The sequence below is a fragment of the Pezoporus wallicus genome, unplaced genomic scaffold (assembly GCF_028554395.1).
Source record: "Pezoporus wallicus isolate ANWC-B61680 ecotype Strahan unplaced genomic scaffold, APGP_CSIRO_Pwel_v1 contig_12129, whole genome shotgun sequence".
NCBI lineage: Eukaryota > Metazoa > Chordata > Aves > Psittaciformes > Psittacidae > Pezoporus > Pezoporus wallicus.
Genome location: NW_026642642.1, coordinates 628,410 through 653,765, shown reverse-complemented (window position 1 = coordinate 653,765; position 25,356 = coordinate 628,410). Strand labels below are relative to the sequence as shown.

At 57.9% G+C, this 25,356-nt stretch overlaps 1 protein-coding gene across 2 annotated transcripts in view; it reads right to left on the bottom strand.

Moving 5' to 3' along the window:
• TLN1 (talin 1) overlaps positions 1-25,200 on the bottom strand; it is a 34,840-nt gene extending 9,640 nt beyond the window's left edge. The window contains exons 1-44 of one of the 2 annotated variants that reach the window (XM_057431168.1): positions 25,093-25,200; positions 19,475-19,638; positions 17,123-17,220; positions 16,783-16,912; positions 16,408-16,560; positions 15,979-16,121; positions 15,475-15,602; positions 14,685-14,745; positions 14,286-14,390; positions 13,821-13,976; positions 13,492-13,593; positions 13,215-13,291; positions 12,868-13,048; positions 12,191-12,304; positions 11,748-11,856; positions 11,114-11,322; positions 10,933-11,031; positions 10,719-10,769; positions 8,872-9,039; positions 8,319-8,613; positions 8,052-8,218; positions 7,578-7,706; positions 7,168-7,281; positions 6,855-6,968; positions 6,561-6,695; positions 6,299-6,427; positions 6,103-6,205; positions 5,819-6,027; positions 5,565-5,684; positions 5,202-5,399; positions 4,757-4,896; positions 4,565-4,658; positions 4,316-4,405; positions 4,030-4,152; positions 3,706-3,849; positions 3,233-3,394; positions 3,005-3,145; positions 2,595-2,776; positions 2,137-2,269; positions 1,920-2,021; positions 1,635-1,805; positions 1,308-1,457; positions 531-632; positions 287-406 (exon numbers count right to left, since the gene is read on the bottom strand). In XM_057431168.1, coding sequence (XP_057287151.1) covers positions 287-406; positions 531-632; positions 1,308-1,457; positions 1,635-1,805; positions 1,920-2,021; positions 2,137-2,269; positions 2,595-2,776; positions 3,005-3,145; positions 3,233-3,394; positions 3,706-3,849; positions 4,030-4,152; positions 4,316-4,405; positions 4,565-4,658; positions 4,757-4,896; positions 5,202-5,399; positions 5,565-5,684; positions 5,819-6,027; positions 6,103-6,205; positions 6,299-6,427; positions 6,561-6,695; positions 6,855-6,968; positions 7,168-7,281; positions 7,578-7,706; positions 8,052-8,218; positions 8,319-8,613; positions 8,872-9,039; positions 10,719-10,769; positions 10,933-11,031; positions 11,114-11,322; positions 11,748-11,856; positions 12,191-12,304; positions 12,868-13,048; positions 13,215-13,291; positions 13,492-13,593; positions 13,821-13,976; positions 14,286-14,390; positions 14,685-14,745; positions 15,475-15,602; positions 15,979-16,121; positions 16,408-16,560; positions 16,783-16,912; positions 17,123-17,220; positions 19,475-19,604 — 5,781 coding nt within the window. In that variant the 5' untranslated portion in view covers positions 19,605-19,638; positions 25,093-25,200. The remainder of the gene's footprint in view (positions 1-286; positions 407-530; positions 633-1,307; positions 1,458-1,634; positions 1,806-1,919; positions 2,022-2,136; positions 2,270-2,594; positions 2,777-3,004; positions 3,146-3,232; positions 3,395-3,705; positions 3,850-4,029; positions 4,153-4,315; positions 4,406-4,564; positions 4,659-4,756; positions 4,897-5,201; positions 5,400-5,564; positions 5,685-5,818; positions 6,028-6,102; positions 6,206-6,298; positions 6,428-6,560; positions 6,696-6,854; positions 6,969-7,167; positions 7,282-7,577; positions 7,707-8,051; positions 8,219-8,318; positions 8,614-8,871; positions 9,040-10,718; positions 10,770-10,932; positions 11,032-11,113; positions 11,323-11,747; positions 11,857-12,190; positions 12,305-12,867; positions 13,049-13,214; positions 13,292-13,491; positions 13,594-13,820; positions 13,977-14,285; positions 14,391-14,684; positions 14,746-15,474; positions 15,603-15,978; positions 16,122-16,407; positions 16,561-16,782; positions 16,913-17,122; positions 17,221-19,474; positions 19,639-25,092) is intronic. The other variant, XM_057431169.1, reaches the window with a different exon arrangement.
• Between the last annotated feature and the right edge of the window lie 156 nt (positions 25,201-25,356).

Genomic DNA, 25,356 nt, shown 5'->3' with positions numbered 1-25,356 from the left:
TTGGAGCAACCTGCTCTAGTGGAAGGTGTCCCTGCCCATGACAGGGGGGTTGGAACTGGATGATCTTAAGGTCCCTTCCAACCGAAACCATTCTGTGATTCTATAATACTCCCCCTCAGGAAGGTGCAAAAGGAAACATGGTTTTGTTCCACATTTCCACACCATGCTGCAGGGGAGGCATGAACGCTACCTGCCCCCAGGAGATTCAAGAGTCCTCTGCTCTCAAGCCCCAGCAGATCCCACTCTGCCCCATAGCACGCTCTAGCACTGCTCCCCATGCTCTCACCTCCTCATTCTCAGCAGTGAGGGCAGCTGGCTTGGCCTCTTGCGCCAGCTGCCCATAGTCATTGGTGAGCTGGTTGGCCAGTGTGCCCAGCTCATCCGGGTTGGTGGTGGATTTGGTGACCTGCCAATGAAAGAAGGAGCAGGAGTTGGAAGAGCCCTATGCTGGGACAGGCAAGCAAGGAAGGCAGGCGCCTGCCTGGGTGGCAGGCAGAGCTTTCTGCCGTGACAGGCTTGCTTGTACTCACCATCTCCTGCACTGTCACTGCGATGGCCTTGGCTGTCTTAACCATCGTGGTCTGGTAGTCCACAAAGGTCCCCTCCGGCTCACCCACTGGTCCCTCGTCCAGCTGTAAGACACCAGCAGGAGGCTCTGGCTCCAGCTCCAGACCAAAAACCTTCTAGGCTTTGGCCCTACCTCTTCCCCTCTCCCACCACCAGCCTTGGCCACGCTTCCCTGTCGTGGTTTAAGCCCAGTCGGTAACTCAGAACCACGCAGCTGCTCACTCACTCCCCACCAGCCCCCTCCTCACCCAACTCCTGGAGGGATGGGGAGGAGAATTGAAAGAATGTCACTCCCGTGGTTGAGATAAGAGCAGTCCAGTAACTGAGGTATAACACAAACCACTACTGCTGCCACCAATAATGATAATGATAAGGGAAATAACAAGGGAAGAGAATACAACCACTCACCACCCACCGACTGATACTCAGCCAGCCTCGAGCAGTGATCTGGCCCTTCTGGGTAACTGCCCCCAGTTTCTATACTGTGCATGACGTGCTGTGGTATGGAATACCCCTTTGGCTAGTTTGGGTCAGGGGTCCTGTCTCTGCTCCCTACCGGCTTCCCCTCCTCCTTGCAGAGCATGAGACTCAGAAAGTCCTTGATTGGAGTGAACATTACTGAGCAACAGCTAAGAACATCAGTATTGTTCCCAGGCTAAAAGTCAAAAACCACATCACTGCAAAAGCTACTAAGAAGGAGAAAGATGACTGCTACTGCTGAACGCAGGACATGCCCACACCTGGTTGATGGCCTGGGTGATGGAGTCCACCATGCCCCCCACAACCCCTGCAGCGCTGGCTGCCTCATTCAGGGTGGTGGTCAGGTCCTCCACTGCCTCCTTCATCATCTGCACAGCCTCCTCCAGAGCCTCCTGAGTGTGGGCAGCTTGCTGCAAAGACAAACCACAGTGAGGGAAGGTGGGCAGCAGCTCCTATCCCAACAGGGATGCTGCACACACACTTACCTCCATGTCTGACAGACACACCATGCAGCACCCATACACAGAGGAACACACCACCGACATGGTGTGCTCCACATGTGCTCCACAAGGTGACCTCCTGCTCACCTTGGGGTTCCCACCAGCCTCCTTGGCTGTGTACAGCATCTGCAAGGCAGACTCAGCCAACGTTTTGGTCTGGTCCAGGAGGTTCATCTGCTGCTGGTGGTTGGGCGTTTTGGAGGCAGCACCGATCGCTGCCATGATGAGCGGCTCGAAGTACTGAGCCATCTGGGACACCTAGGGAAGAGCATCATCAGCTTCTGGCCCTGGCAATCTTGTGCCTCTCCTCCCACCACGAGCTTCTCCACACACACCAAGCACCTCATCAGCAGCTCCCCATCCCTGTGTTACCTTGTGCCCCAGCTGAGAGGCCTCAGCCCGCGCTGCACTGGCCACGGGCTCAATGAGGTTGCTGATCTCCTGCACAGCTGTGATCATCTGGTTGTGCAAAGCCTGTTGCAAACAGAAGGCACTGCATGAGGCTGAGGTCACCACGTGCTGATGGGAGCTGGGGGAAGGATACCAGCCAGTGTTAATGCATCCCTGTAACAGCCCATCCCTGACCCACCTCCTGGGAGATATCTTCTCGTGGGGCAAGCTGCTGGCTGATGGCAGCGAGGGAGGCCTGGTCTACCTCCCGCATGCATCTGTTCAGGACATCAATGGCTTCATCGCACTCCCGCTGTCCTGGAGCTTTGTCCCTGTGTGACACATGGATTAACACAGCACTGGCAGCAGCTACACCACCCCTTTGCCCCTAGCCTCAGCTGGTGCTGGTGAGAGGCAGGACACTTCTGCCAGGCTTCAGAACAAGAGGGTCATAAAGCCCAGGCACGCTGACATGCATCCCCATGAGTCAGGGCTGAAGGAGCAGCTCCCATGCAGGGTAAGAGACATCTTCATCCCATCCCTTGCCTCGCCTCACTGACAGCAGCCAAGGGGATGATAAGCTAAGACATCCCCAGGGATGCTTACTCAGAGCCAGCATGGACAGGGCTGCAGTTGAGCGGGCAGGACTCTCCTCACCTCATGTTGGTGATGAGCTTCTTGATGGAGTCCGAGACAGTGCGAGAGTGGCCAGCCAGCACCGACCACTGCGGAGGGTCCTTGGGGTTGACAGCCAGGGAGCGGGCGGTCTGGATGAGGCCAGCAGAGCTCTCCAGCATGGCCTTGGCTGAAGAGACAATGGGCTCCATGGCTCTGCGCCCCTGCACAAGGAGATGATGGCTTGGTGAGGCAAGGGACTGTGCACGAGAAGTTACTCCCTTTCCCACCTGTGACCCTCACCACAGAGCAGCCCCTCAAAGCCCGAGGTGCTGCCACCTCTCTCCATCAGCCCTGCACTGGGACTCCATTACAGGCTGGAGGGGAGGCACAGCTCCTCCCCACCCTACAGCAACCCCTATCACATCCTTCCTGCCCCTGCAGCATCCCACCTCTGGGCTGATCTGGGCTGGAACAGTGGCAAACTCTGGGTTGGAGGCGAAGGCAGTCAGGTTATCCACAGCCTCAATGAGAGGTGCAGTGGCAGCGCGGCAACGCTCCCGGTTCTCCTCGTTGAAGTCACCATCCAGGGCCTGGTGTGGAGAGACCAGAGCAGTTATCCGACCTCTGCCATGCCCCAGATCCCATCCCACCATGGTGTCCCAGCAGGGAGACCTCACCTTGATGGTCTTCACCAGGTTGGCCGTGCTGTTGGCCACCTCCTTGGCTGACTGGACAAACTGGCGCTTGGCCACTGGGTTGGCGGTGCGGGAGGAGGCCAGGCGGCACGTGTTGCACAGGGCTGACGTGTGCTTTGCTACGATGGTGGCTGCTGACAGCACCTTCAGGGAAGAGCAGGGTAGGGCAGGATACACCACAACTCCCCATCCCCACAGCTCCACCTTCCTGCCTGCCCCACATGGGGCATCAGTGACCACAAGGGTCCCTCTTGGGACCCAAGAAGGATTGCCAAGGTCCTGCATGCCCAACTGGACTGTCACCATTACATCAAAGCTGCCAGCTGACTCCCAGTACAGCTGATGAGACACAAGCGGTAATCTTAGCCAACTCTTGGGATGCAGCTCTTCCAACCAGCCTCACACTCCCTTTCATGCAAGAAAATGCCCATAATGGTGCCCCACCTCATACTCACCTGCGACTGGGTGCAGGCAGGGTCCACCAGGTTCTGGCAGGCCATCTGGATGGCTTGGTTAGCTCTAGCAAACTGAGTGGGGTCTACCAAGCCCTGCTGTCCAGCCTGGCTGTTGGGGTCTGACACCCCCACGAGGTAGGCAGCCTGGGAGCAGGAGAGGGGTGATGAGAGAGAACTCACACACAGCAGGAAGGCTCAGAGAGCGTAAGGGCTGCAGAGGAGGCTTGTGGGACCCTCCTACAGGGACAGGCTTGGAGGAGCAGGAGTACTATGGCAACTGTGTGCCAGGGGCAATGATCAGGGCTGGGACCTAGCCTGTCTCACCTGAGCAGCTGCCTCTGTCAGCCCACAGAGAGCTTTGGAGGCGGCACTGATGGACTCGCCGAACTCCGGCAGTTTGCTGTTCTTGGCGTTCTGGGAGATGCCAGCCATGGACTCGCCCAGCACCTGCAGGAACACACCAGCTGTGCACACCACCTCCTGCTCCCACAGCTCTCCCAGGCTCAGAGCTCACTGTGCTTCATCAGCAGGGCTGGAACCACCTTTCCCTTTGTCCCCCACACAGCTCCCAAACCTGCCCCATCCTTCCCCAGACCTGCTCAGGGCTCACCTTGGAGTTCTCCATGACGCTGTCGAGGCAGTTGAAGTAGGACATGTCATTGACTGTCTGGGTGGGGTTCTCCAACAGCTCCTTCACCGTCTGCAGGGACACAGGCATCACACCCAGGGGAAGGATCCATGCCTTCTGCTTGCATCTCCCTCTTGGCTCCCTCCTATCCCTCGCAGCAAGGCGCAGCTCTCCCCACCCCACCATCACAGCACCCAGCTATCCCAGCCTCATCAAGATGTGGTTTCTCACCTCCAGCTCCCGCAGGGCATTGTCACACTCCTTCTGGCCTGGAGCCTGCTGAGTGCACATGGTGATCAGCTGGTTAATGCTGTCAGTCACAGCCCTGCGAGGGACAATGGAGAAAGACCCACGGATCAACACCACCCCACAACCCTGCCCCTTTGCTACAGCAAGCAGCTCGCATGGAACAGTTCCTCCTACCGTGCTGCTGCTGCCAACTGATTCTTGAGGTTGGGCGCTGCAGGGTCAGCAGAGAGCGCCTTTGCAGCCAGCAGCAGCTTGCTGGAGGACATGGAGATGCTCTTCAGGTTTGACACCACCTGCGCCTGGTCTTCCTTATTCTGCAAGGAGCCAAGAAGAGTCACCTGCAGCACATTTCCAAGCTCCACACCCTGGGTCTGCTTTGGTGGTTTTCAAGCTGAGCCAGTTCCCTTCATCTAACTCGTCCAACAGCGGCAACACTCGCTGAACCAACCCAAGCCGTTTTCTCCCTGCTGCTGTGGCTTTGTACAGCTCCAGACATCATCTCACCAGCTGCATTGGCCACAACCACCCTAACCACCCTGCCCAGCCACCCTGCCTGTGGTTAGCCACCCTCTCGGCATCCCAAAACACCCAGTATCACCCGAGGGGCGCTCGCTCTCACCGGGGACTGGCTGGCCATCTCTACTCCCGCCTGCAGGAACTCATTGAAGTCCTGCCCAAATTTGCCAGAGGACTTGGCCAGGTCTTGCGGGGTGCCACGCGACGCCTGCACCAGCTCGTTGGCAGACTGGTTGAGCCCCGCGGCTGCCTGGTTCAACTGGCTCTGTGCCTCCTGGAAGCTCTTGGTGCTGGGAGGGAACTGGAAGCAGGGAGACCAGTTAGGAGAGGCAGCAAGGAGGATGGAGATGGAGGATGAAGGGCTGGTACATGCTTGGGGATATGTTCCAGAGGAAGCCGGTGCAGACAGGCTGGCTCACATGTCTACAAGGCTTCCCTCATCCCCTCCCACCCCGGCTCAGCTCACCGAATCTGAGAGCAGCCTCTTGCTGGCCTCTCCCACCATGCGGATGGCAGCGTCCACATCTCGCTGCCCCGGCAAGCAGTTAACACAGCGGCTCAGGGCCTGCGACACTGCTTTGGCCACCTGCAGAGAAACAAAGAGGGGTCACCATTCTGTGGCAGCTTTGTGCCCTTCCCAGGGGATGGCAGGGCTCACCAGGGTACCCATTCTCCCACCTGGGGTACCCATTCTGCCCCTTGGGATACCCATTCTCCCACCTGGGCCAGGCGCTGCTGGCTCTCTGGGTCTCCAGGCTTGCCCACCGCTTTCCGCGCCTCCTCGATGAGGTTGTTGGCTTTGTCCATCACGTCGCTGGCACACTCCAGCATGGCGTTCTGTGCCTGCGGGTCGGCCGTGTTGGCCGCTACACCACGGGCAGCCTGGCTGAGCGAGCGCAGGGCCTGGGCCACCTCTCGGGCAGCGATGCCTGGGGAGATGGAAAGGTCAGTGGCTGTTGGCACCGCACGCTCCCCTCTCCCAGCCCTGATGCTGATGTTGGTACCTGTGTAGTTCTCATTGCCCTGGGCCACCTCTCCCAGGAGGTGAGCGATGGCAGAGCTCACAGCTTTCGTGCTGTTCCCCAGGTCCTGGGCACACTTCTCCATCTGCAGGAGGATACGTGGGGACATGGTGGTGGGCTGCACATTCTGGTGGCTCCCCTGCTCCAGCACCCACCCTGTACCACCCCATGCACTCACCGTCTCCCCTGGCAGAGGCTTGAGCTTGCCATCACGGGCAGCTGCCTTGGCTTCCTGCAAGTCCCTCTCCAGGCTTTGCACCAGACCCAGAGCAGAATCTATTTCCAGGGGTCCACATGCCTCCTGGGCCTGCAATGGGGAGAAGGGAAGGTGAGTGGGGCAACCCCTGAGCCCAGCTATGACCTGCTGTTGGGCTGTCCCCACGTTTCCCCCTACTATACACAGCCAGGGTCCTCCTGCAGGATGGGACCCAGCCTCTCACCTTCTGGGCAGCTGTGCGGAGCTCAGCCAGAGCTGCGGCCAAGTTCTTGGCACACTGGCTGAGTTGCATGGCAGAGGCCTGGTCTGTGATGGTAGGGACGGTGGCCTTGGCTGCAGCTACCATCTTCCCACCAGGCTGCCAGGGAAAAGGGAAAAGCAGTGAGAAGGACATGAATGCACAGCACCTCTTTGCTGCCCAGGTGCAGCAGGTTTCACAGTATGCTGGGAGGGCCAGGCAGGGTAGGAAAGCTGTAACACCAGAGGTGGTGCAGGAGACTCTGGGCATCACAGGTACCTGAAGGAAGTTCTGGCTGGCAGCAATGAGAGCCAGCTGAGCACTGGGGCTGTCTGGCTGGGATTGGCTCCCTCGGACACCCTGCACCAGCATCGGGATCTGCTCTGCCACCACCTGCCAAAGAGGAACATCAGTGCAGAGGCTGGGAGGAGATGGATCTAACCCAGGACAAGTGACCAGAAGACAGGCTCCTGGAGGAGCTCCATGAAGACCCCCAAGGTCCTGCCTGCCCACTGTGTTTGAGCAGGAAGCCCCAGCACAGGGCAGAAGGGCTGGGAGGAGGGAGATGCCAGGATGAGGCCTGGGCTCTTACCTTGCAGCTCTGCACCAGCTGCTGCTGTGCAGCAGGGTTCTTGTTGGAGGAGGCAGCGTGCTGTGCTGCAGCGATGGTCTGGGTGGCAGAGGCAGCGGCTTGCTTAGCTGCGTGCTGACAGAGGAAGGCATGGGTTAGCACTGGTCCCCACCAGTCACCCTGCCCTGAGCCCCCCACCATGTACTGGGGCCCACCAGAACATCCCCAGCACCCTCAACACCCAGCATCCCAAAGCAACGTGGTGCACACATGGGAAGGGAGCAGTGGGGAGGTCTCTGTGGGATGCAGCATGGATGCTGTACCCAAAAAGGACTTCATCCCTCTGGGAAGCTCAGGGATGTGAGGGGTCCTGGTCAGGTCTCAATGACTCTGCCTGCTTGCCCTCTGTGGTCCCTTGCTCAGTGTCTCACCTCCAGCTTGTGCACCAGCTTCTTCTTGATGGCGTTCTGGGCTGCGGCGTTGGTCGCCATGCGGAGCCCTTCTGCAGCCTCACGCAGGCGCTGCTGCTGCTCCTCGCTGTCCGGGTGGGCTGCGGCTCCCTGCAGAGAACAGGAAACCCATCACACCTCGCAGGGACCACAGGGTCCTCCTGCGTCCTGGTCTGATGCTGGGGAGTTCCCCCTCAAGGCAGCCTGGCTGCTTACCAATGACCAAAGCCCCTGTGGGACAGCACAGCTGCATAAGAGCTAACAGCTCCTCTGCTAATACCCACAGCTCCAGGAAGAGCCCCATTTCACTGCAAAGGTCCCTGGCTCAGTGCAGGACCTTGCTCTGGGAACCACTTCCCATCCAGGGGCCGTTTGTCCCCTTCCCAGCCCTGAGCGGATGTAATCAGATGGGGCTGGGGGCCAAAGCCAGCATTCCTCCCATCCCACACCACTGACCTTCGCAGCCTCCACCATCTTGGCAGTGGCATCAGCCAAGATCTTGGCCGCACTCAGCAGCTTGCGTGAGTTCTCAAGGTCTGTCTCTCCTTCTGCATCAGCTTTGATGGCATTGACAAGGTCGGAAGTGGCCTGGGCCAGAATACGAGCCTGACGCACCATTTCCCCTGGGACAGGAAGGAAGGGTGGCCCCGTTAGCAAGTCCACAGGCTCCCTGATACCTCCCCATCCACCACGCTCTACTCTGGCTGCCATCAGCGCTCTCACCAGCATCGCCCATGGAGCTGAATATGTTCTCGGTGACGTTGAGGATGGTGTCAGTGGCCTGGTCATAGCGCCCGATGGGCTGCCCGCCCAAGGCATGCTGCTTGATGTGCTGCAGCAGGTCATTTAGGGCCTGGGTGACGGCCGTGGCTGCCACCCCAACCTGCTTCAGGAGCTGGTCATCACTGGTGGCTGCCTTGGATGCCTCCACACAGCCCTCTGCTGACTTGGCCACCAACTTGCCAGCCTCAATCAGCTGCTCCTGGCACACTGGTGAGCTGATTGTGGGAGCCACTACCTGGAGAGGAGAAGAGAGGAAGCGTGATGGGCTCTGTGTAGGAGATGTGCAGGAATAGTTGTCCCCGGCTTCTGCTCCTCCATAGAGGATATATAATGCTTAGGCACAGTGACAACGACCACAACCCGAGCTGTGCCAGACCCCTAATGTCCCACCTTAGGAAGTGTAGCTCTAGCACACCCACAACCCCACCATGGAGCTGCCACTACCCTGGTGATGCCACCATACTGAGGCATGGGTTAAAGCCTTGCTGCTTACCTTGGTGCAGGCCACCAGCTGGGAGGTGGAGAGGGCACACTGGGTGGCAGCAGCGATCACCTGTGTCTGCAGCGCCGCGTCCTCCGTCTTCTGAGCCACGTTCTTGGCTTTGAGCACCAGCGCAGCCGCGGCGCTGGCCACCGCCTTTGCCAGCTGCATGAGCATGTCCTGTGGGGAATGGAGGGGGTCAGTACAGGAGCCACTATAGCAGGAGCAATGGCAGCCGCCTGCAGGGAGCTCGTGAAATAATCAGCTGGGAAACATGAGCTCTTGGGGGCCTTTCATCCACTCGGTTCCAGCACGGGCACCATGGATCGCCTGGGGTGGCTGGCAACACCTTGACTCCCCCTCTACTGTGTGCTACAGCCAGTGGTGAGGCTGTAATATGGCCTGGAGCTGCAGCGTGCAGCACAGCGCTGCCGTAAACACCACCTGGTGCAGCTCAGGCAATGCTCAGCATCATCTCAGTACCTGTGACCTGCTTACTGCTGACCTGCTTATTGCCTAGGCAACGACTGCTGCAAGTCCCTGATGGTACCACAGCAACAAGCTCTGCAAGGCACTGCTGAGCTTTATGTGGAGGGATGCAAAGGCAAACAATTACAAACCCCTCCTGCCAAATGGCAGGCACAAGCTCCTATAGCACAGCCACACCAGGGGCATCTGCCTGCCCACAGGCTCACCCCACAAGCAAGAGGGGAGCAGGAGATGCTGCCCCTGGTCACCTGTACTGCAGGCATGCCAGCTATTTTCTAGCTCCTTCGCAACAGGTTACATCTCTACAATCCTTGCTGGGGCTAAAGGAGAAGTATGACACAGCACCCAGCCTCCTCACCCTCAGGGCAGCATGGGGCCACCCTGCCAGCACGTAACAGGCAGCAACCAGCACACAGCAAACTGCTTTCCTGTAGGGCACTAGACATGACTGTACACCAGGATTAGCTCCTGTGGCATGCTGCTGGTTAAAAGTGGCAGCACCGGTGCCTGACAGCAGTGCTAGGGGCAAAGACCTTGGTACAGGTGCCAGAACTCACTGCTCGCTGTGCCTGCAACCCTCCTGCTGTGTGCATGCTCACAGTGAGTGGCCCCACTAAAGGCAACAAAGCCTCCAGCCACCAAATCAATGTCACAGCATCCCCTCACCTCCTGCAAGCCAGGACTATTCCCACTGCGACCCACCACCTTTCCAGACAGGAGGAGAGAGCAGAGAGCGCATGCACCCAGCTCCAGAGTCCCCAGACTACTGCATCAGAGCACAAGGAGGGAAGTAGATACACTCGGGTCTGACAGCTCCAAGGCAGAGCATCTCACTCACTGCATGTGTGCAAATTGTCCTCCAGGTCCCAAACCTGCCACATGGGGATGCCCCTGTGCTGGCACTGATGCCTGGCTGAGCACGGCTTCCACCCCTACTGTTGTTTTTTCTGTTCCCTTTGTCTAAATGTCAAGGCTTTTCTATTTATGTTGAGGTCGCCATGAACAGAAACACCTTGTTTCTGCAGGCTGTTTTGGTCTGTATAATGGCTAGGTTCTCCTACCCACCACACTGTGCTGTCTCACTTGTGCTGAAGGAGCAACTGCAGGAAAACAAGCCAGCTGGAAGCCAAACTAAACCACCCCATGATGCTGCAGCCACCCTGCAGCTCTCACAGGCAGGAGCAGAGGACTCACACAGTGCTCACACAGGGATGACCCGAGTGCATGGACTTCTGATAGCCAACCACCAGAAAAGCAGGGTTTTGACAAGAGCCCTTCTCCATAGAGTGCAGCTGATTGTCCTCAGAGGAGCGCCCCTCGCACTGGAGAGGGCAGGGACCACCACACCGTGCCTACAGCCCCCTTTTTACCGTCTTTGGGTCAGAGGCAGGCAGGATCCAAGCACGCCGGCTTTCTGGGATCTACATGGGAATCCACAAGATAAGAGGTGTTATATCACTGTGGCTCTAGGGACAGAGATGGACAATGGCCTGCCCCCTCCCTCAGCAAAGTCACTGCGCCCAGAGCCAGGTCCTGTGCAAGAGCTGATGGTTTTAGGGAGTGAGAGTCTTCGGTTGCACTAACCTGGAACCGGGGGTCGGTGTCGCTCTCCCCTATCTGCTGCAGCAGCTCCCCGCTGGTCTGGCCCACCAGGCCAGCAGCCTGCAGGAGGTTCTGGCGAGGCTGCAAGGAACGAGCCAAGATCAACACTGGGTTCGAGAGCAAGCAGCAAAACCCTCTCCCGATGGCCCCTCCTGCCACTCACCTCAGTGCTGGCAGGCTGTGCTGTTTTCAGCAGGTCTGAGACAGCACTCGCCAGGTTCTTGGCAGCCTGCAGAAGCTGTCGGCCATTCCCTCCTTCATCTTCCATCAGTGCAGCCAGCAGCTTCACACCCTTGGACATCTCCGTCAGGTTGGAAGAGATGGTGGTAACAGCACAGCCCACAGCAGTGTAGTCCGTGTCTGCTGGATCCCCTGCACAGGAAGAGAGGTGTAGGATGGGATGCGCTTCACGTGATGCTCCAAGAACATCCCCATGTCACGGCTCCTAAACCTGCGTCAGCTGAGTTTGAGCAGGAGAGCATGGGGAAAAAGAGCTGCACCACGCAGCAGCTGTGCTCAGAGTTATGGCAGGGACTGTACAACATGCCCCTCATCTAGAGGATCGCTGGTCAGCCAAAGACTGGGAGGAAGGACTAGGCTGGGCAAAGCCAGGGTGAGCTGCAGGGGCATGACCAGCTCTACAGGCATATTAGCAGCAGTCAGGGCTGATTTAGCTCTAGCTGGGGAAGACTGGCTCATCCAGCCTCTTATGGAGGGCAGGAGCTGTGACCTTCTGGCAGACAAGAGATACCAAGCTTTGTCCAAAATGGGTCATCCCTCTTCAACCCTCCACGTACCTGCTGTGAGGTTGACCACTGAGGCTGTGCCAGCAGTGATAGCATCCACTTGGGAGTGGATCTCGTGCTTCGACTCATCCATTTTGTTTTTGCGCCAAGCTTTGGATGCCTGAAATGAGGAGAACAGGGTCAGGAGATGGTGGTGGAGGTGGTGGGTAACTGCAGCCATGCTCACACAGACAGATGGAGGAAGGAGGAGACAAGGAAGAGGGAAGGAAGAACTGTGACCACCCCAAACTCCCCAACCCATCCTGATGAAGCAAGATGACCAAGTGTCCCTTCCTCTCCTAGGGATACAGTAGATACAACCCCACATCCCTGCAGGCAGCAGATCTTCCCAGGGGCTGCTTACACTTCTCCTGGGAATGTGACCAGCCTCACTCAGCTGAGCCAACAACCTCCAGCAAGGTCCCCCCTTCCACAGAGCCTTCACCAACACTCACAGCATCCTGCCCAAGGGGTGGCAATGTCTCAAAGTCATCCAGTGTGGCCTGGGCTGCGTGCACAGCCTGCATGCTGGAGTTGATGGTGCCAGTCAGGGCTTGCTGGGCTGAAGTCTGCAACACAGAGACACACAGAGATATGCTGTAGGCTTGAAATCTAGGCTTAAATATTCCTCACATACCTGCCCCCCCCGCAACATGGTGTAATGTGCTGCTGGTGACAGTGCTCTGGGTAGGTGTCTCCATAACCGGGGGTGCATCTAGCAAAAAGGGGGTCTCCCCTTTGCACCTCCCACTGGGAAATTCCCAGTCCCACTGTGGGTAAAAGCAAGTCACAGTTAACCAGCTCCTGGGGAGTAGGGAGCACATGCAATGGGACCCCACAAGGCTTCTACAGCAAGCCCCAAACAGGTTGAGTGGGGCCAAAGAAAACAGCCTCCTCGTGGCCTTTTCCAAGTGGTTCTCCAGCTGCAGAGGACATAGGGGACACCAAAGGCAGGCACAGGGCCATGCTGCAAAGCACAGCACTGGTGGGGCTGCCTAGACACAGCAGCTTGGGGCAGCTCAACCTGGAGGAGAGGCTGCAGTCAGGGGACTGTAGCTCATAGACCCAAATGGATGGGTCTACACAATGATGGGCACCCTTTGGGGTCTCTGTGGGCACAGGGAGAGCTTACCAGAGGAGGCATGTGCCCTCGGTGCATCTGGCCACTGGTGATCTGCAGCTGGGGCTGTGGCATTGTGCCCACCTGGAAGTTCTCAGGCCCTCCAGCCCCTGTGCGCATGATGGCTGGCAGGGCCACTGCGCCCAGCTCTGCCTTGCCTACACGGTTAAACTGCTGCTGCAAGACAGTCAACCTGAAACAGGGAGAAGGACCAGGTCAAGAGATGCCCATGGCCTGTGGGAGTGCTGCTCTGAAGGACTGGCAGCTCTTCCTCCATGTATGCTGTGCTGCAAGCTTGGCTGGAGCCTCGTCTCCACTCAACTTCTGCTTGGCAGCTCCCTTGCTCCTGGAGAACTTACTTCTTTGGAGACACGGTGTCTTCCAGCATGGGGGACTCCTCATCACCCTCCAGTCCAAAGTGGTCTTTGCTCTTCTTCTGCAGAGGGAAGGAGAAAATGTGTCAGCCAGCACACGCTTCCCAGCCTTCCCCTCCTCCTGCAGCCCACCACCATCCCACCATACCCCCCTGACCCAACTCCAGCTCTCCATGTGCCAGCTGGAGCAGCTGGAAGGGGCATCGTGCATCCCTCCCCGCAGAGGAGCCGGTTTTTGCTACCCTTCCCAGCACAGCCTCACCTTTTTGAGGATGATATCAATGTAGCCAGCGATCAGCTGTGCGATCTGCTCCCCCTCTGTGGTCTGCACCGAGTAGTAACCATCCTGGTAATCCCCAAAATCCTGCAACAGCAGGGCACAGGGTAGCACTGTGGCATTGGCAGTCACCCTGAGCCCCTCTGGTATGCGCTAAGCACCCAAGTGCCAGCCTTCAAAACAAGAGCCAGGAGAGGCACCAGAGGAGGGCAAGGCTGTCCGACCATGGGCTGGCAAGAGAGGGGCTGGCCTGAGAGCAGCCCCCATGGGACATCACTGGGGTTGGGGTGGGGAGGACCAGGGCTGGTCCCTACCAGGGTGAAGCTCTTGGGTGATGCTGCCCAACGCTTGATGTTGGTCAGGTTCCACTCCTGAATCACTTCCTTGGTCTTCTCGTCTACACGCATCACACACTCCTTAGTGATCCCCAGCAGCCGTGGCACCAGCTTGTTCTTCCCCTTCATCTTCTCCTGTGGGCCACAACAGAAGGGTTACAGCAGATCTGTTCAGGCAGAGACCTTTGGTAGCCATAGATGTCTGCTGCTGCTACACAGGCCACACTTTCTGCTTGTGACACAGGGCTTGAAAATGAGAAAAAGCATGAATCAAGGAATGGGAAGGCAATGCACAGGGAAAGGCAGGAAGGACAGTGGAGACAGAGGGAAAACTGGAGCAATACGGGTTGAGGAGTAGCAACTGGAGACACAGCAAATGGAAGGATGCTGAAGAAGAGGAATTCTGGTTGGTGAGAGGTGGGACCAGGGGGGCTGCAGCTCTACCTTGACCAAGAAGAAGGAGACTCCGTATGTCTTAAGGGAACGGGCAAGTTTCACATAGCGAACTTTGGCTTCGATCTCACTCATGTTCCCACAGTTCTTGTGGGCCTGCAACAGCAAAGACAATATCACACTAGCTCCACCGTCCCCTGGCTGTGCCACTATCACTGTCACAGCCCTCCCAGGCTCTCCCCACGGCACTGACATCCCCTGACCCTGCTACAGCATCCCTCTGACCTCTGGGAACTGCCAGAGGAGCTGCCTTATCTGCTTCACCTACAGCTTCTGCTCCTGTTTCTCACCCAACAAGCTGCTATGTGTTGCCTCCAAAGACAACACCAGCCTCAACCTCTGGTATGGAGGAAAGAGAAGACCAGGTCTCAACATGCCCCCTGCACGTACCATGAAGATCTTGCGCTCCCCTTTCTGCTTGATGTACTCCTTGGGCAGGAAATCCTTGAGCCTGCCAAGAGACACCCAAGCCAGCTGTTAGCAGCAGAGACCAAGCCAGCGTTTGTCTTCAACTACAAAGAGGCCAAACCCAGAGCCTCGGATGAACCTCTGCCAGGGCACGGTCTGGGAGTTTTTGGGAGCAGGAAGGATGTGGGAAAGGTTGCTGCAGTAAATGAAAGCTGCCTCAGTGCAAGGTGGATGGCCTGAGGTGGATGGATGCAGCCCATAATGTGGCATCAGAGGAGGGCATATGGTGATCTGGGATCCCCTCATCAGAGCTGGCTGCATGTCCCTTGTGGGTGTCAGGACGAGGAGGATGTGGGGCTGGCACCCTTTGCACGGAGGAGGGGTTGTAGCAGAGGCAATCATAACCCCATGTGCTGGTGCCGTGCTGGGACTGTAGTGATAGGACAAAGGGAAATTGGTTTAAACTTAAACAGGGGAAGTTTAGATTGGACATAAGGAAGAAGTTCTTTACTGTGAGGGTAGTGAGGCACTGGAATGAGCTGCCCAAAGAAGTGGTGAATGCTCCATCCCTGGTGGTGCTCAAGGCCAGGCTGGACAGAGCCTTGGGTGACAGGGTCTAGGGTGAGGCGTCCCTGCCCATGGCAGGGGGCTGGAACTGGATGATCTTAAGGTCCTTTCTAGCCCCTGTCATTCTGTGATTCTAAACTGCTTGAACCACCCAAGAGGCTTGAACCACCCCAAGACAAGCCCGGGGGCTCCCGGGGACACTCACTCCAGAAACCCCGGCTTGTGCTTCTGCTCATTGTGCGGCCCGAACTGGATCTGGCACTGGTACCCAGCAAACTCGCAGGCTTTGTCGAAGGAGACGGGGTGGGAACCGTTCAGGATGTCATCGCGAGCCTGTGCAAGAAGAGGAGACACTGCTGTTGGCTGGGCAGCCCCGCCACCACTCCCCTCCACAACAAGCAGGACCTGTTTTCCACGCTTAAAAGAAGTGGCCCTAAAAGAAAGGATTTAGGACTAGGTTGTCCCCAGAGGGACCATCACCAAGCCTGGGAGAGGAAGAGCAGCAGGACTTCAGGGTGATTCCTATCAGACAGAGGAGACATGAAATCCCCTGGGGAGCTATGGAGTACACAGAGGGCAGGGCTGTAATCGACACAGCTGGTTCTTACCCACAAGATAACTGTGTATCCCGAAGCTCCCCCCTCTACAGCGGCTCTTGGCCAAAGCTCTCAGCCACCAGCCCTGGCAGTGGAGCTCCAGAGAGCTGTACCTGCACGTAGAGCAGGTTGAGCTGCACAGGATCTCGTGAGTCCACGTTCTGGTCAGAGTAGAAGAACTTGCGCCGCAGCAGCAGCGTTTCATTGTCATCGATGCCTTGCTCGCGCAGGGTCCGGCCGTGGTCCAGCCAATTCACTGCAGGAAAGGACAGAGCGTGAGCAGGGACAGGCACTGAAGCACGGCCAATCCCTGCCCCGAGGCTGCTCATGCAGAGTGAGAAATCAGCACCCGTCTGGTGCATCCCAGCATTCACCCTCTGCCCTGGGTTTCCAGGAAACACTCCAAGGAGTGTGGAATATGTTCCCTCATCACAGTCCTCTCCACTCTCTGTAGTGGCTATTCTCCTGGCAGGGGTCCCTGCTCCTCTCACCAGTGCCCTCAGCAGAGGCTGATCCCATCCCCTGCATGTGCAGGCACCTACACTCATCATCTGTGTGCAGCTTCTGCTTGAGCTTTTCCATCTTCTTCTCATCTCGTAGCAGGGTCTTGTCCTTCTTGAGGGTGCCAGTGACCTCCTCCTTCTTCTCTTCCATAATCTCCCGAACAAGCGAGTACTCATCGTAGTTGGTGATGCCTGCAGGAGAGCAGAGGACCAAGCTCAACATGACTTTGCTGCCAAATACAGCAAAGAGCCTGAAATAACACAGAGGTGCAGAGCAGTGCCCCCTCCCTAGCATCACGCACTCCTCATCCCCATTGCATCTCCACAGAGCTGATGCTGTTCCTCCAGTATCCCCATCCGACACTGCAATCTTTCCGCAGCTCCCTTGCCCCTGTTGCTGCCCCCTCCTCTCACCAATCCGAGCACAGATTGTCATGAGCATGTCCGTGACGGTTTTGGAGTCATCCACCATCACTGTTTTCACTGTCCCATCCAGCATGCGGATCTTCAGGGGCCGCTGCTTCTTCTTGTACTCCATAGTATCCTGTGGGCACAGCAGAGCACAGCTCCCAGCAGCAGCACCAGTGCAGGGCACCCACATCCCACCATCAGCTCCCATCTCCCTGGTGCAATCATGGGGTGCTGTAGGGCAAGATGCAAGGCAGCAGGGCAGGCAGCCACACCAGCGCCACGCCGAGGGAACATCTGGAGCCAAAGCAGGTACCAGCTGGAAGGATGTGGGATGGATGCTTACCCCATTGCGGAGCATGTAGTAGTCCAGGGCCTTCCCTGCCTCCAGCCAGATCCCTTTCTTTGGGTCTTCATCCGAGAGGAACAGCCCAAAATCGTTGGCTGAAAAATAGATAAAGGCTCTGCCAGGGTAATCCTGAGCAGGACAGGGCCACCAAGATAACAGAATGGTTTGGGTTGGAAGGGACCTTAAAGCTCATCCAGTTCCAACTCCCTGCCATGGGCAGGGACACCTTCCACTAGAGCAGGTTGCTCCAAACCCCATCCAACCTGGCCTTGAACACTGCCAGAGATGTGCAGCAGGGCAGCCCTGCACGTAGAGCACAGCAGCACTGTGAATGCTGGAGCCTAAACCTAACGAGTGGGCAACAAAGCTGGCAAGCAAGCTTCATGTTTTGCCATAGCTGTCTATGAAAAAGCTGTCTGAAGCATGCCTACACAATGCTGAACTTGGAACTGACAGTCACAACAGAATGAAGAGCTTGGAGCTGCGGGTGACAGCTCTCAGAAGTGTTCAGTGCACTGTGTAGCAACAGTGAAAGCACACGGGATCACCAGGAAGGGTGCTGGGAACTGGTTGTGAAACCTAGGCTCATCCACACTTTGAGTACTCAGTGGTGGTGTGGTCTGCACCTTCCCAGAAGGACACAGCAGAGTTTGGAAAGAGACAGAGAAAAGCAACATAAATGATGGAGCCTTGTTATGAGGGACTAAAGGAGCCGGGACTCCTCTGGCTGGGGAAGATGAGGCTGAAGGAGTAAGGGATCAAGCCTCACAAGGCCTCAGAGGTGGTGAAACAGTGCTGCTCACCAAATCCTGCTCCCTTGCAGCTGGGGTACCCAGTGCAACCGCTGCTGCTGAGCCCGTGTGGCGGCACCCCCGCTCATACCCACAGGGATAACCCTGTTTTCATGCTGCAAGAGGCCAGGACCACGCCTGGCTTTGCCCTGGGAAAGGTCCTTTTCCACCTCTGCAACAACCCAGCGCCGCAGGCTGTCTTGGCTGGCTCTGTTTATAACTCGTCATCTTGTTGGCAGCTCTCTGCGGGGAGGGACAAATTCCTGAGCTGCCCTGCGCCTGCCTGGCTCACGCTGCCGACGGGATCTGACTAAACAGGGAGCAGGAAAAGCACGGAGCCGTGCCATCTTATTTTTACATTGAGAAAAAACAACCCCAAACCCAAAGCTATTTTCACAGCAAATTCCAAGAGGGTAGCTCTAAAGCACTGGAAAGGGAGCAGCTTGCCCCTGATCCACAGCCTGAGCGGGGAAAGGCTCTTCCTGACACAGAGCAAGAGCAGGGCTGGGAATATACCACCCAAAGGTGACAGAAAAAACAGCGCAGCTCCAACAGGGACCCCCAAGTGCCACTACAAGGAGAAATAAAACCTGCGAGGAGCTGACAGGAAAAGCAAAGCAGCTGAAAAGGAACTTGGGAATAAGCAGTTCCCTTTAAGGCTTTCCCCTCGGCTGTTTTTTCACAAGCAGGCTGGCTCACGCCCAGGAGCAGGAAACGCAATGCTCCTTCCAACACCACTACAGCCCCACATCCATAGGGACGCTCATCCCCTCTCTGAAACCGAAAGCCGTGGTCTGCCGGACCGCTGGCCAGCTGGGCACGCCATGAGAAGGCATTTCCTTTCATCCTCGAGGAATTCGCTGCTTCCAGATGTCACCACACTCCCCTCCTCTTCCCACGACTCCTGACCCCCTGCTCGCTGCCTCTCCCCCGTGGCACAGCTGCTTGCAGGGCAGCGCGGACCCAGGAGAGCCCCCGGGATGGTGTCCCAGAGCTCCAGCCCCCCCCTCCATCCAAGACAGGGACAGGCCATGTCCTCGTGGGTGTGAGTCACATCTTGAGCTTCTGAGCCATAAACTTAACTTTGAGCCCAGTGGCAGCAGGGAGGGCTGAGAAGGCTTAGCAAGGTAATGGAGCACCAGCATGGGTCTGGCAGAGAGCTGCCGGTGGGGAACAGACCCAATACATGCCCCAAAAAGGAAAAACTAACTTATATGGTTTATTAATGCCTACAACTGTTTAAATCCACCTAGTCCTGGCTAGGGGTGACGGATGCAAGTAGGAAACAGGAGCAGAGGCAGAAAGGGCAGCAGGCTCACACTGCTCAAGTATTTTACTTCCAAATGTGCTTTCCTACCTTCCAAAACCCCCATATTTCTTCTAGGGTGTCAAGGAGGGAGCCTGAAGAGCTCATCCTTTGCTTCAAGTGGGCAGGAAGACCTGGACCTTACTCCTTCCACCCCACCACTGATCTGGGGAAGCCCATATGGGCACAGAAACAGGAGAGCAAAGGAAGACCAGGATCTAAGCTGGGCACCCATCCCCGCGGAGGACTTACGCTGCCCCATCTGCGCCTCTGGCACCCGCTCACGGATCATGCGGCAGGCATCGTACACCATGGTGGAGGGCTCGAACTGCATCGTCTTCACCACATTGCCAATGCTGATCTTCAGCGAGAGGGCAACCATGGTGGCGGCTGGGCTGTCCCCACTCCTGCGTCACCTATCAGAGGAGAGAGATGGGTTAGCTCTGACTGCTGACCCCTGCAGAGCACAGGGTCCTTCCTCCTCCTTCCCCCCTAAGACAGCATCTCTGCTCCCCAAAAGCCGGGACCCAACTTCTACTGGTGAGCAAGAGCTGTACCCCACGATGGCAAGCCCAGGAAGGGATCCCACTTTCCATCCCCGTGCTGACCCTGGGGTCTCTGGCCCGCACTGGGACCCTTGTCCAGTTGTGCTGAGGTCCCAAAGCCTATTTGACAGCAGCTGGTACCCGGTGGAGATGCTACCAGCAAGGAGGAAGCGAGCACACAGGAGCACGCGAGATAAGCCAGCACAGCGTGATGGAACGGGTTATAATTAAACCTGCTGTGACACAGAAGCCACAAGAGGAAAACCAAGCTTTGACCCGGCGCTGGCAGGGCCCTGCCCCAGCTATCAGGGCCCCCTGTGTCACCAGCAGACGGTGCTGAGCTGGCAGCCTCAGCACAGAGGGACATGGAGGGACGGAAAAGCCCAGAGCTGCTCGGGGAGGTGAGATAAGAGCAGCAGGCATCGACCTCATCCGTTAAACATGATTGCCTGGGGGAAGCACCACTCACACAGTGAGTGCTCAGAATGTGGGGTCTATGGCAGCAGTGACTGCAGGAACCCAGCGCCAGGGAGTCTGTGCACAGCATGATGTGCAGGAGGGCAAAGGATCAGCCACTGCAGGTCTTGCTGCATGGGCACGAGAGCCATCTGAAAGAGGCCCCATGCTGGGTCCAGCTTGAAGGATCAGCTTTGAGCTTGAAAGATTGTGTATATCAGCTTTAGACAAGCAGCCCTCAACAGGGCTCCAAAACACACGGTTTAACACCTAATTAGGACTGTGATATCCTATAGCAGAGTAAAATCGTTAACACAAGAAAAGGAGGTGTAAATAAGCATCCTGCTTCCTTGACACAGCTTGTAGGGCTCCCGAGAGCCCTTCCCTTTGCGTTTACTGTTACACATCAGGGTCCTTGCACCAGGTCCTCAGCCCTACCTCACCGCTCCCTGCCTTTCTCAGCGTTCCCAGTCCCCATCCAACCCCAACCTGATGCTCTCCAGCAGTGACATGCCTTTTCCTCTCCCTCAGAGCCTGCTCATGGGGAAGGAGTCCCTTGCTCTGCATTCACCCAGGCTGCCGTGGGAGGATGCAAGAGCACCGGTGGGCTGCACCACGTCTGCTTGTTCTGTTTTTGACTGATGTGCTCCTATGAGGCCTCCTATTATGGCTGTCAGGGAATGGTTACCAGCCACGTGCATCCTCAGTCTGGCCTAAGGTTCTTGGGCAAGACTTGCTGGCAGCCTCTCTCCACCACAGCAGCACAGTGAGCCTGTACATCCCCACCCAGCACTGCCAGCTCTGGTCCCCCATGCAAAAGTGGGGTTACCCCGGTGTGGGCTGCTCTCAATCATGGACCTGAGCTGGTCAGGGGCACAATCTGTGATGGATAAATAGCTCCTGTCCAGCAGTGAGTCAGAGGGCATGGGTCCTGTTCCTGCAGAGCCATAAAGCCATGTTGGTGGTGCGGGATGGGAGGCAGGGACAGGGGAGTGTGCCGCCTCCGCCAGCACCATGGAGCAGCTCCAGCTCTGCATTCCTGAGCCGCTCTGCAATGTTTCTGCGGAGGCCCGCGGCCCCCATGGCTCTGCTGACGAGGAATGAAATGCATTTCGGGTCCAGAGCAAGAGAGCCTGGTGTCAAGGGGGGAAGAGGCAGAAGAGGCACCCGCCTGTGCCGCTGCCCTCCATCCGGAAGCAGCAGCAAAGCGGCGGAGCCACAGGGATGAGGAACACCCTGCTGCATAAAGGGCTTTATGAATATTTCATGCGCAGGGCAGGCTGCTGTGGTCACCGGGCCATCTTCTCTACATCTAAAAATAATCTTGAGTCGTGCATAAAGCTGCTTTCCGTCCCTCCGCAGGAAAAGGAGAACATGCCCCTGACAGGACAAGGTCAGAGACCATGGAGGAAGGGGAGGGGAAGACACCGAGCAGCAGAGAGGAACTGAGAGGAGCCAGCCCATGGCCAGCCATTTCTGCAGCCTCCTCTTGCCTGCCTCAAGCCACCCAAAATCAGCCCCCCCTTAGGAAACCCTTCACAGGGGCTAAAACCCCACAGGAGGATGAATGCTCAAGACTTGACACTCCTGAGCTATTACAACAACAGTGCTCAGCAGGGAAGGTGCTAAAGATGCAAGAAAGGGGAGGAAGGGGACACAGTTCACTTTAATTCCCATACTCTACAGGAGCAGCTCAGGCTCCAGCAGGCGAGCTTTGCTGACATCAATGTCTAAAGCAGAAACGCTCTCTGCTGCATAAATACACCTCCTCAAACCATGGAGAGATTTGTCAGCAGTTAATCACACAGTGCTTGTGTCTCTGCTGCCTCCTGCGAAGGCATCAATGCAGGGCTCGGCCTCTGCAGACCTCTCTCCTCTCCACGTGGGGAAGGAAAAGCTGGACTAGACACAAGGGATGAGACAGCGTGGGAGCCCGGCGCTGCCGACCAGGAAAACAAAGGAAAAGGACAGTGGAATTCAAGCTGTTCTTCTGGAAAGGGTAAAAAACCAGAACCCAAACAAACCGAGTCTCGATGCACAAACACCAGATTTCTGCGCTGGTTCGCCTCCAGAGCAAGCAAACCTGTTCTCGATAGGCTGTCAGTATGCAAAGGCAGATAAGGCACCGGAGCAGCGAGCCCACCAGCTGGCAGCCAGACTAACACACTTCTGCCTTTTACAGCAAGCTGCAGCCCTCTGAGCCGCCAGCACGCTCCTGAGCTGATCCCACAATGGGAGAGGGGTCTTCTTCACAGGGTCCCACCCCATCAGGGCTGCCCCCATCTCACCCTGCACCAGATGGGCAAACCCACCCTGGTGCGGAGGTCTCAGCTTAAAGGCAGCACAGCCCAAGGAGCCACCACATACTGCAGAGACCACTGACAGCGAGTTTTCCACCACGTGACGTAGCTGCTATATTTGTGCCGGTCGAGCTTAGCGCTGAGAGGACGGTTACAGAGGAGGGTTTTTATCTTAAAATCAACCAACAATTCAGCAGCAGCCTGCTGGCACGCTCTGAGGACAGTTTCCAGAACAAGCTGTAAATCTTTCGAACGCGGCGATTTTGCCATTTTTATCATGCTCTTTTCCAAGGGAGGCCGTGGACACGGTTTGGGTTTGTTGGTTCATTGGGGTTTTATTACAGCAATGCCAAGTCTCACTTGGGAAAGGCCCCACTCCGGACCACCCCCAGGCTGCAGGAAGCACCATCAGCTGCAATCCACCCCACTGCTGGGGTTTTCCAGAGCCATGGGGTTGCTGGCTGCCAGCACAGGCAGGCAGGTATCAGGCCACCATGTTTGCTGGCATATCAGCACAAGGAATGGGTCAAAAATTAACCTGGTTAAGAAGGCAGAGACAGCTCTGGCTGGTCCATACGGGACCATGGCAGGCACATAGGTGGCTCAGCACCGCACCCATGGAAGGCTGCACCGGCTGCCCCGGCCCTGCTGCCAACACCGCTCAGCACAGTTCTTCTTCCTCAGCCACATGTCCACATCGGGTGGAAGATGGCTTCTTCCAGCTGAGGGTGAGCTTGCTCCTGGGGAGCATGAGCAACCACTGGGGGCAGCTCCATGGCACCCCTGTGACCACCCAGCTGTTACCCAGGGGCAGGAGCATCCTCTCACTTCCACTGGACAGGCAGCTCTGTTTGGTGATGGGAACAGGCAGGGGACAGCAGTAGAGATGGAGGATGACAGCAGCTCTAGCTGTTAACTGCTGCTGTTTCCTGTGCATTCCCAGGTCTGCCTGCTCCTGCCTGGCATCTCCTGTCCTCCAAATGGATGCTGCGCAAATGGCAGCATCCCTCGGCTGCCCACCATCAGGCAGGCATGCGGGTGAGCAAGGGCAGGCCTCCATCCCCAGCCTCTCCTGTGTCTTTTCAGAGCTGGCACAGCATCCCAAAAGCAGCACTTGGGGTGCAGTGTGTGTTCTCACCCGATCAGGGCACCCACATTCACTAGGGGAAGTGAGCTGAGCATTCACTTGCTCACCACCACACCACCGGCCACACAGAAGGGGGAAAGCACGAGAGAAGAGAGCATCACTGCGTTTTGAGGGGCATTTCTCCACCTAGCATCCAGCAAACCAAAGCTCTGTAAAAGAGGGTGAACCACAGGTTCCCTTCCTCAGCCTTCCCACTGCCCTTCCCCAAATCTTTGGGATGCCCCAAAGCCTTGCCACTCGGTGAGCAAGCTGAGTGCTTGGCCAGTGCTCATCCCTGCTCATTTAGCACTTGGGGGGGGCGGTTTGCCCCATGGCCTGCAGGAAGTGGGGGGATCAGATCCTTTTACTGGGCAACCCTCCGGCTCTAGCAAAGCTCAAGATCCCCAAAATATAACCCCTCCCCTCCTCAAGCAGCAAGGCTTGGGGAGAGAAGAAGGGAATAAACAATTATTGCTACCAAATATGGGTCTAACAGCCAGCGATGAAGCCACAGCAGAAGCATGCAGACATCCTGCCGGCAGATTCAAAGGGACAGGGAGCACAGGGACACGGGTGGGATCCGACAGTGAACAGGCAAAGAATGGGGCAGGGAACAGGCAGTGGACGGGGCTGGGCTTCCCTTGCCGGCTTAGCAGCTCCAGCCGGGACACGGCGGACACCGGTGGTGCTCGGTTTCGCCGCGCAGCACCCACCGCAGTGCCCCGTCCCGGGACACGGGCGGGAGCTGCTGGGGTGACCTGGCCGGGCTGCGGCACTGCCGTCGGGAGCGTGTCCTCGGGCGTCCCCACCCAAAGCCACGCCGCGGGCGGGAGACACCCTTCCCTCCCGCTTCCCCCTGCACAGGGAGGGCAGGAAGCACGGGGAACGCTTCGCACGGCTCCCCCGCCGGCCCCCCGGTTCGAGGGGACCAGGGCCAAGCTTCTCCCGCGCGGTCCCTAGGGACCACCGAGGCGGGGGATGCTCGACGGGGCCTGAAGCGGAGGCTTCGGACCGAGGCCTGCGGCGGTTATTCTAGGGCAGTGCAAGTACGGGGCTGGGATTAACGGGGCCGGACCCAGCCCGTGCTGCCCCGTGTCCCATGGTGGGCGTCGGTGCTCGCGTGCCGCCAGCCCCGGGTTGGGGCGATGGGGGGGCGACGGTCGACGGGGCGCGCCCTTAACCCAGATCAAGGCGTGTCCGGCCCCAGAAAGCCCATGTACCACCGCAGAGCACCCCGGTGGGACAGGGCGGCCCCGATAACCGGGACGCTTCTCCCCCCTCACTCCCCGGTAACCGGAGCGGGGCGGAGTGGGGGGGCTCCCCCCGGGACATCCGTTTCCGGCAGCCCCCCAGGAACCAGGGCGCGGCCGATCCCCGGGAACCCCCTTCCCCAGCCCCCCCCCTCCCGGGCCCCGCTGTCTCCCCGCTGCCCGGTCCCCGTACCTGTGCGCGGGCAGCAGCAGCGCGGCGGCCCCGCCGAGGCTGTGCGGAGCGGAGCGGAGCGGGGCGGAACCGCCCGCTTCCCGCCCCGCCGCCCCCCGCCGCGCATGCGCCGGGGCACGGGGCGCCGCCGGGCGGCACAGCTCGGTTCGGCACCGTGCAGCATCCAGCCCCGGAGCTGAGCTCCCTCCGGGGCTGCCGCAGGGCGGCCCCGCGCACGTCACCCGTCGGTGCCGTGCGAAGGCGGAGCGGGTTAGGGGGACCGCG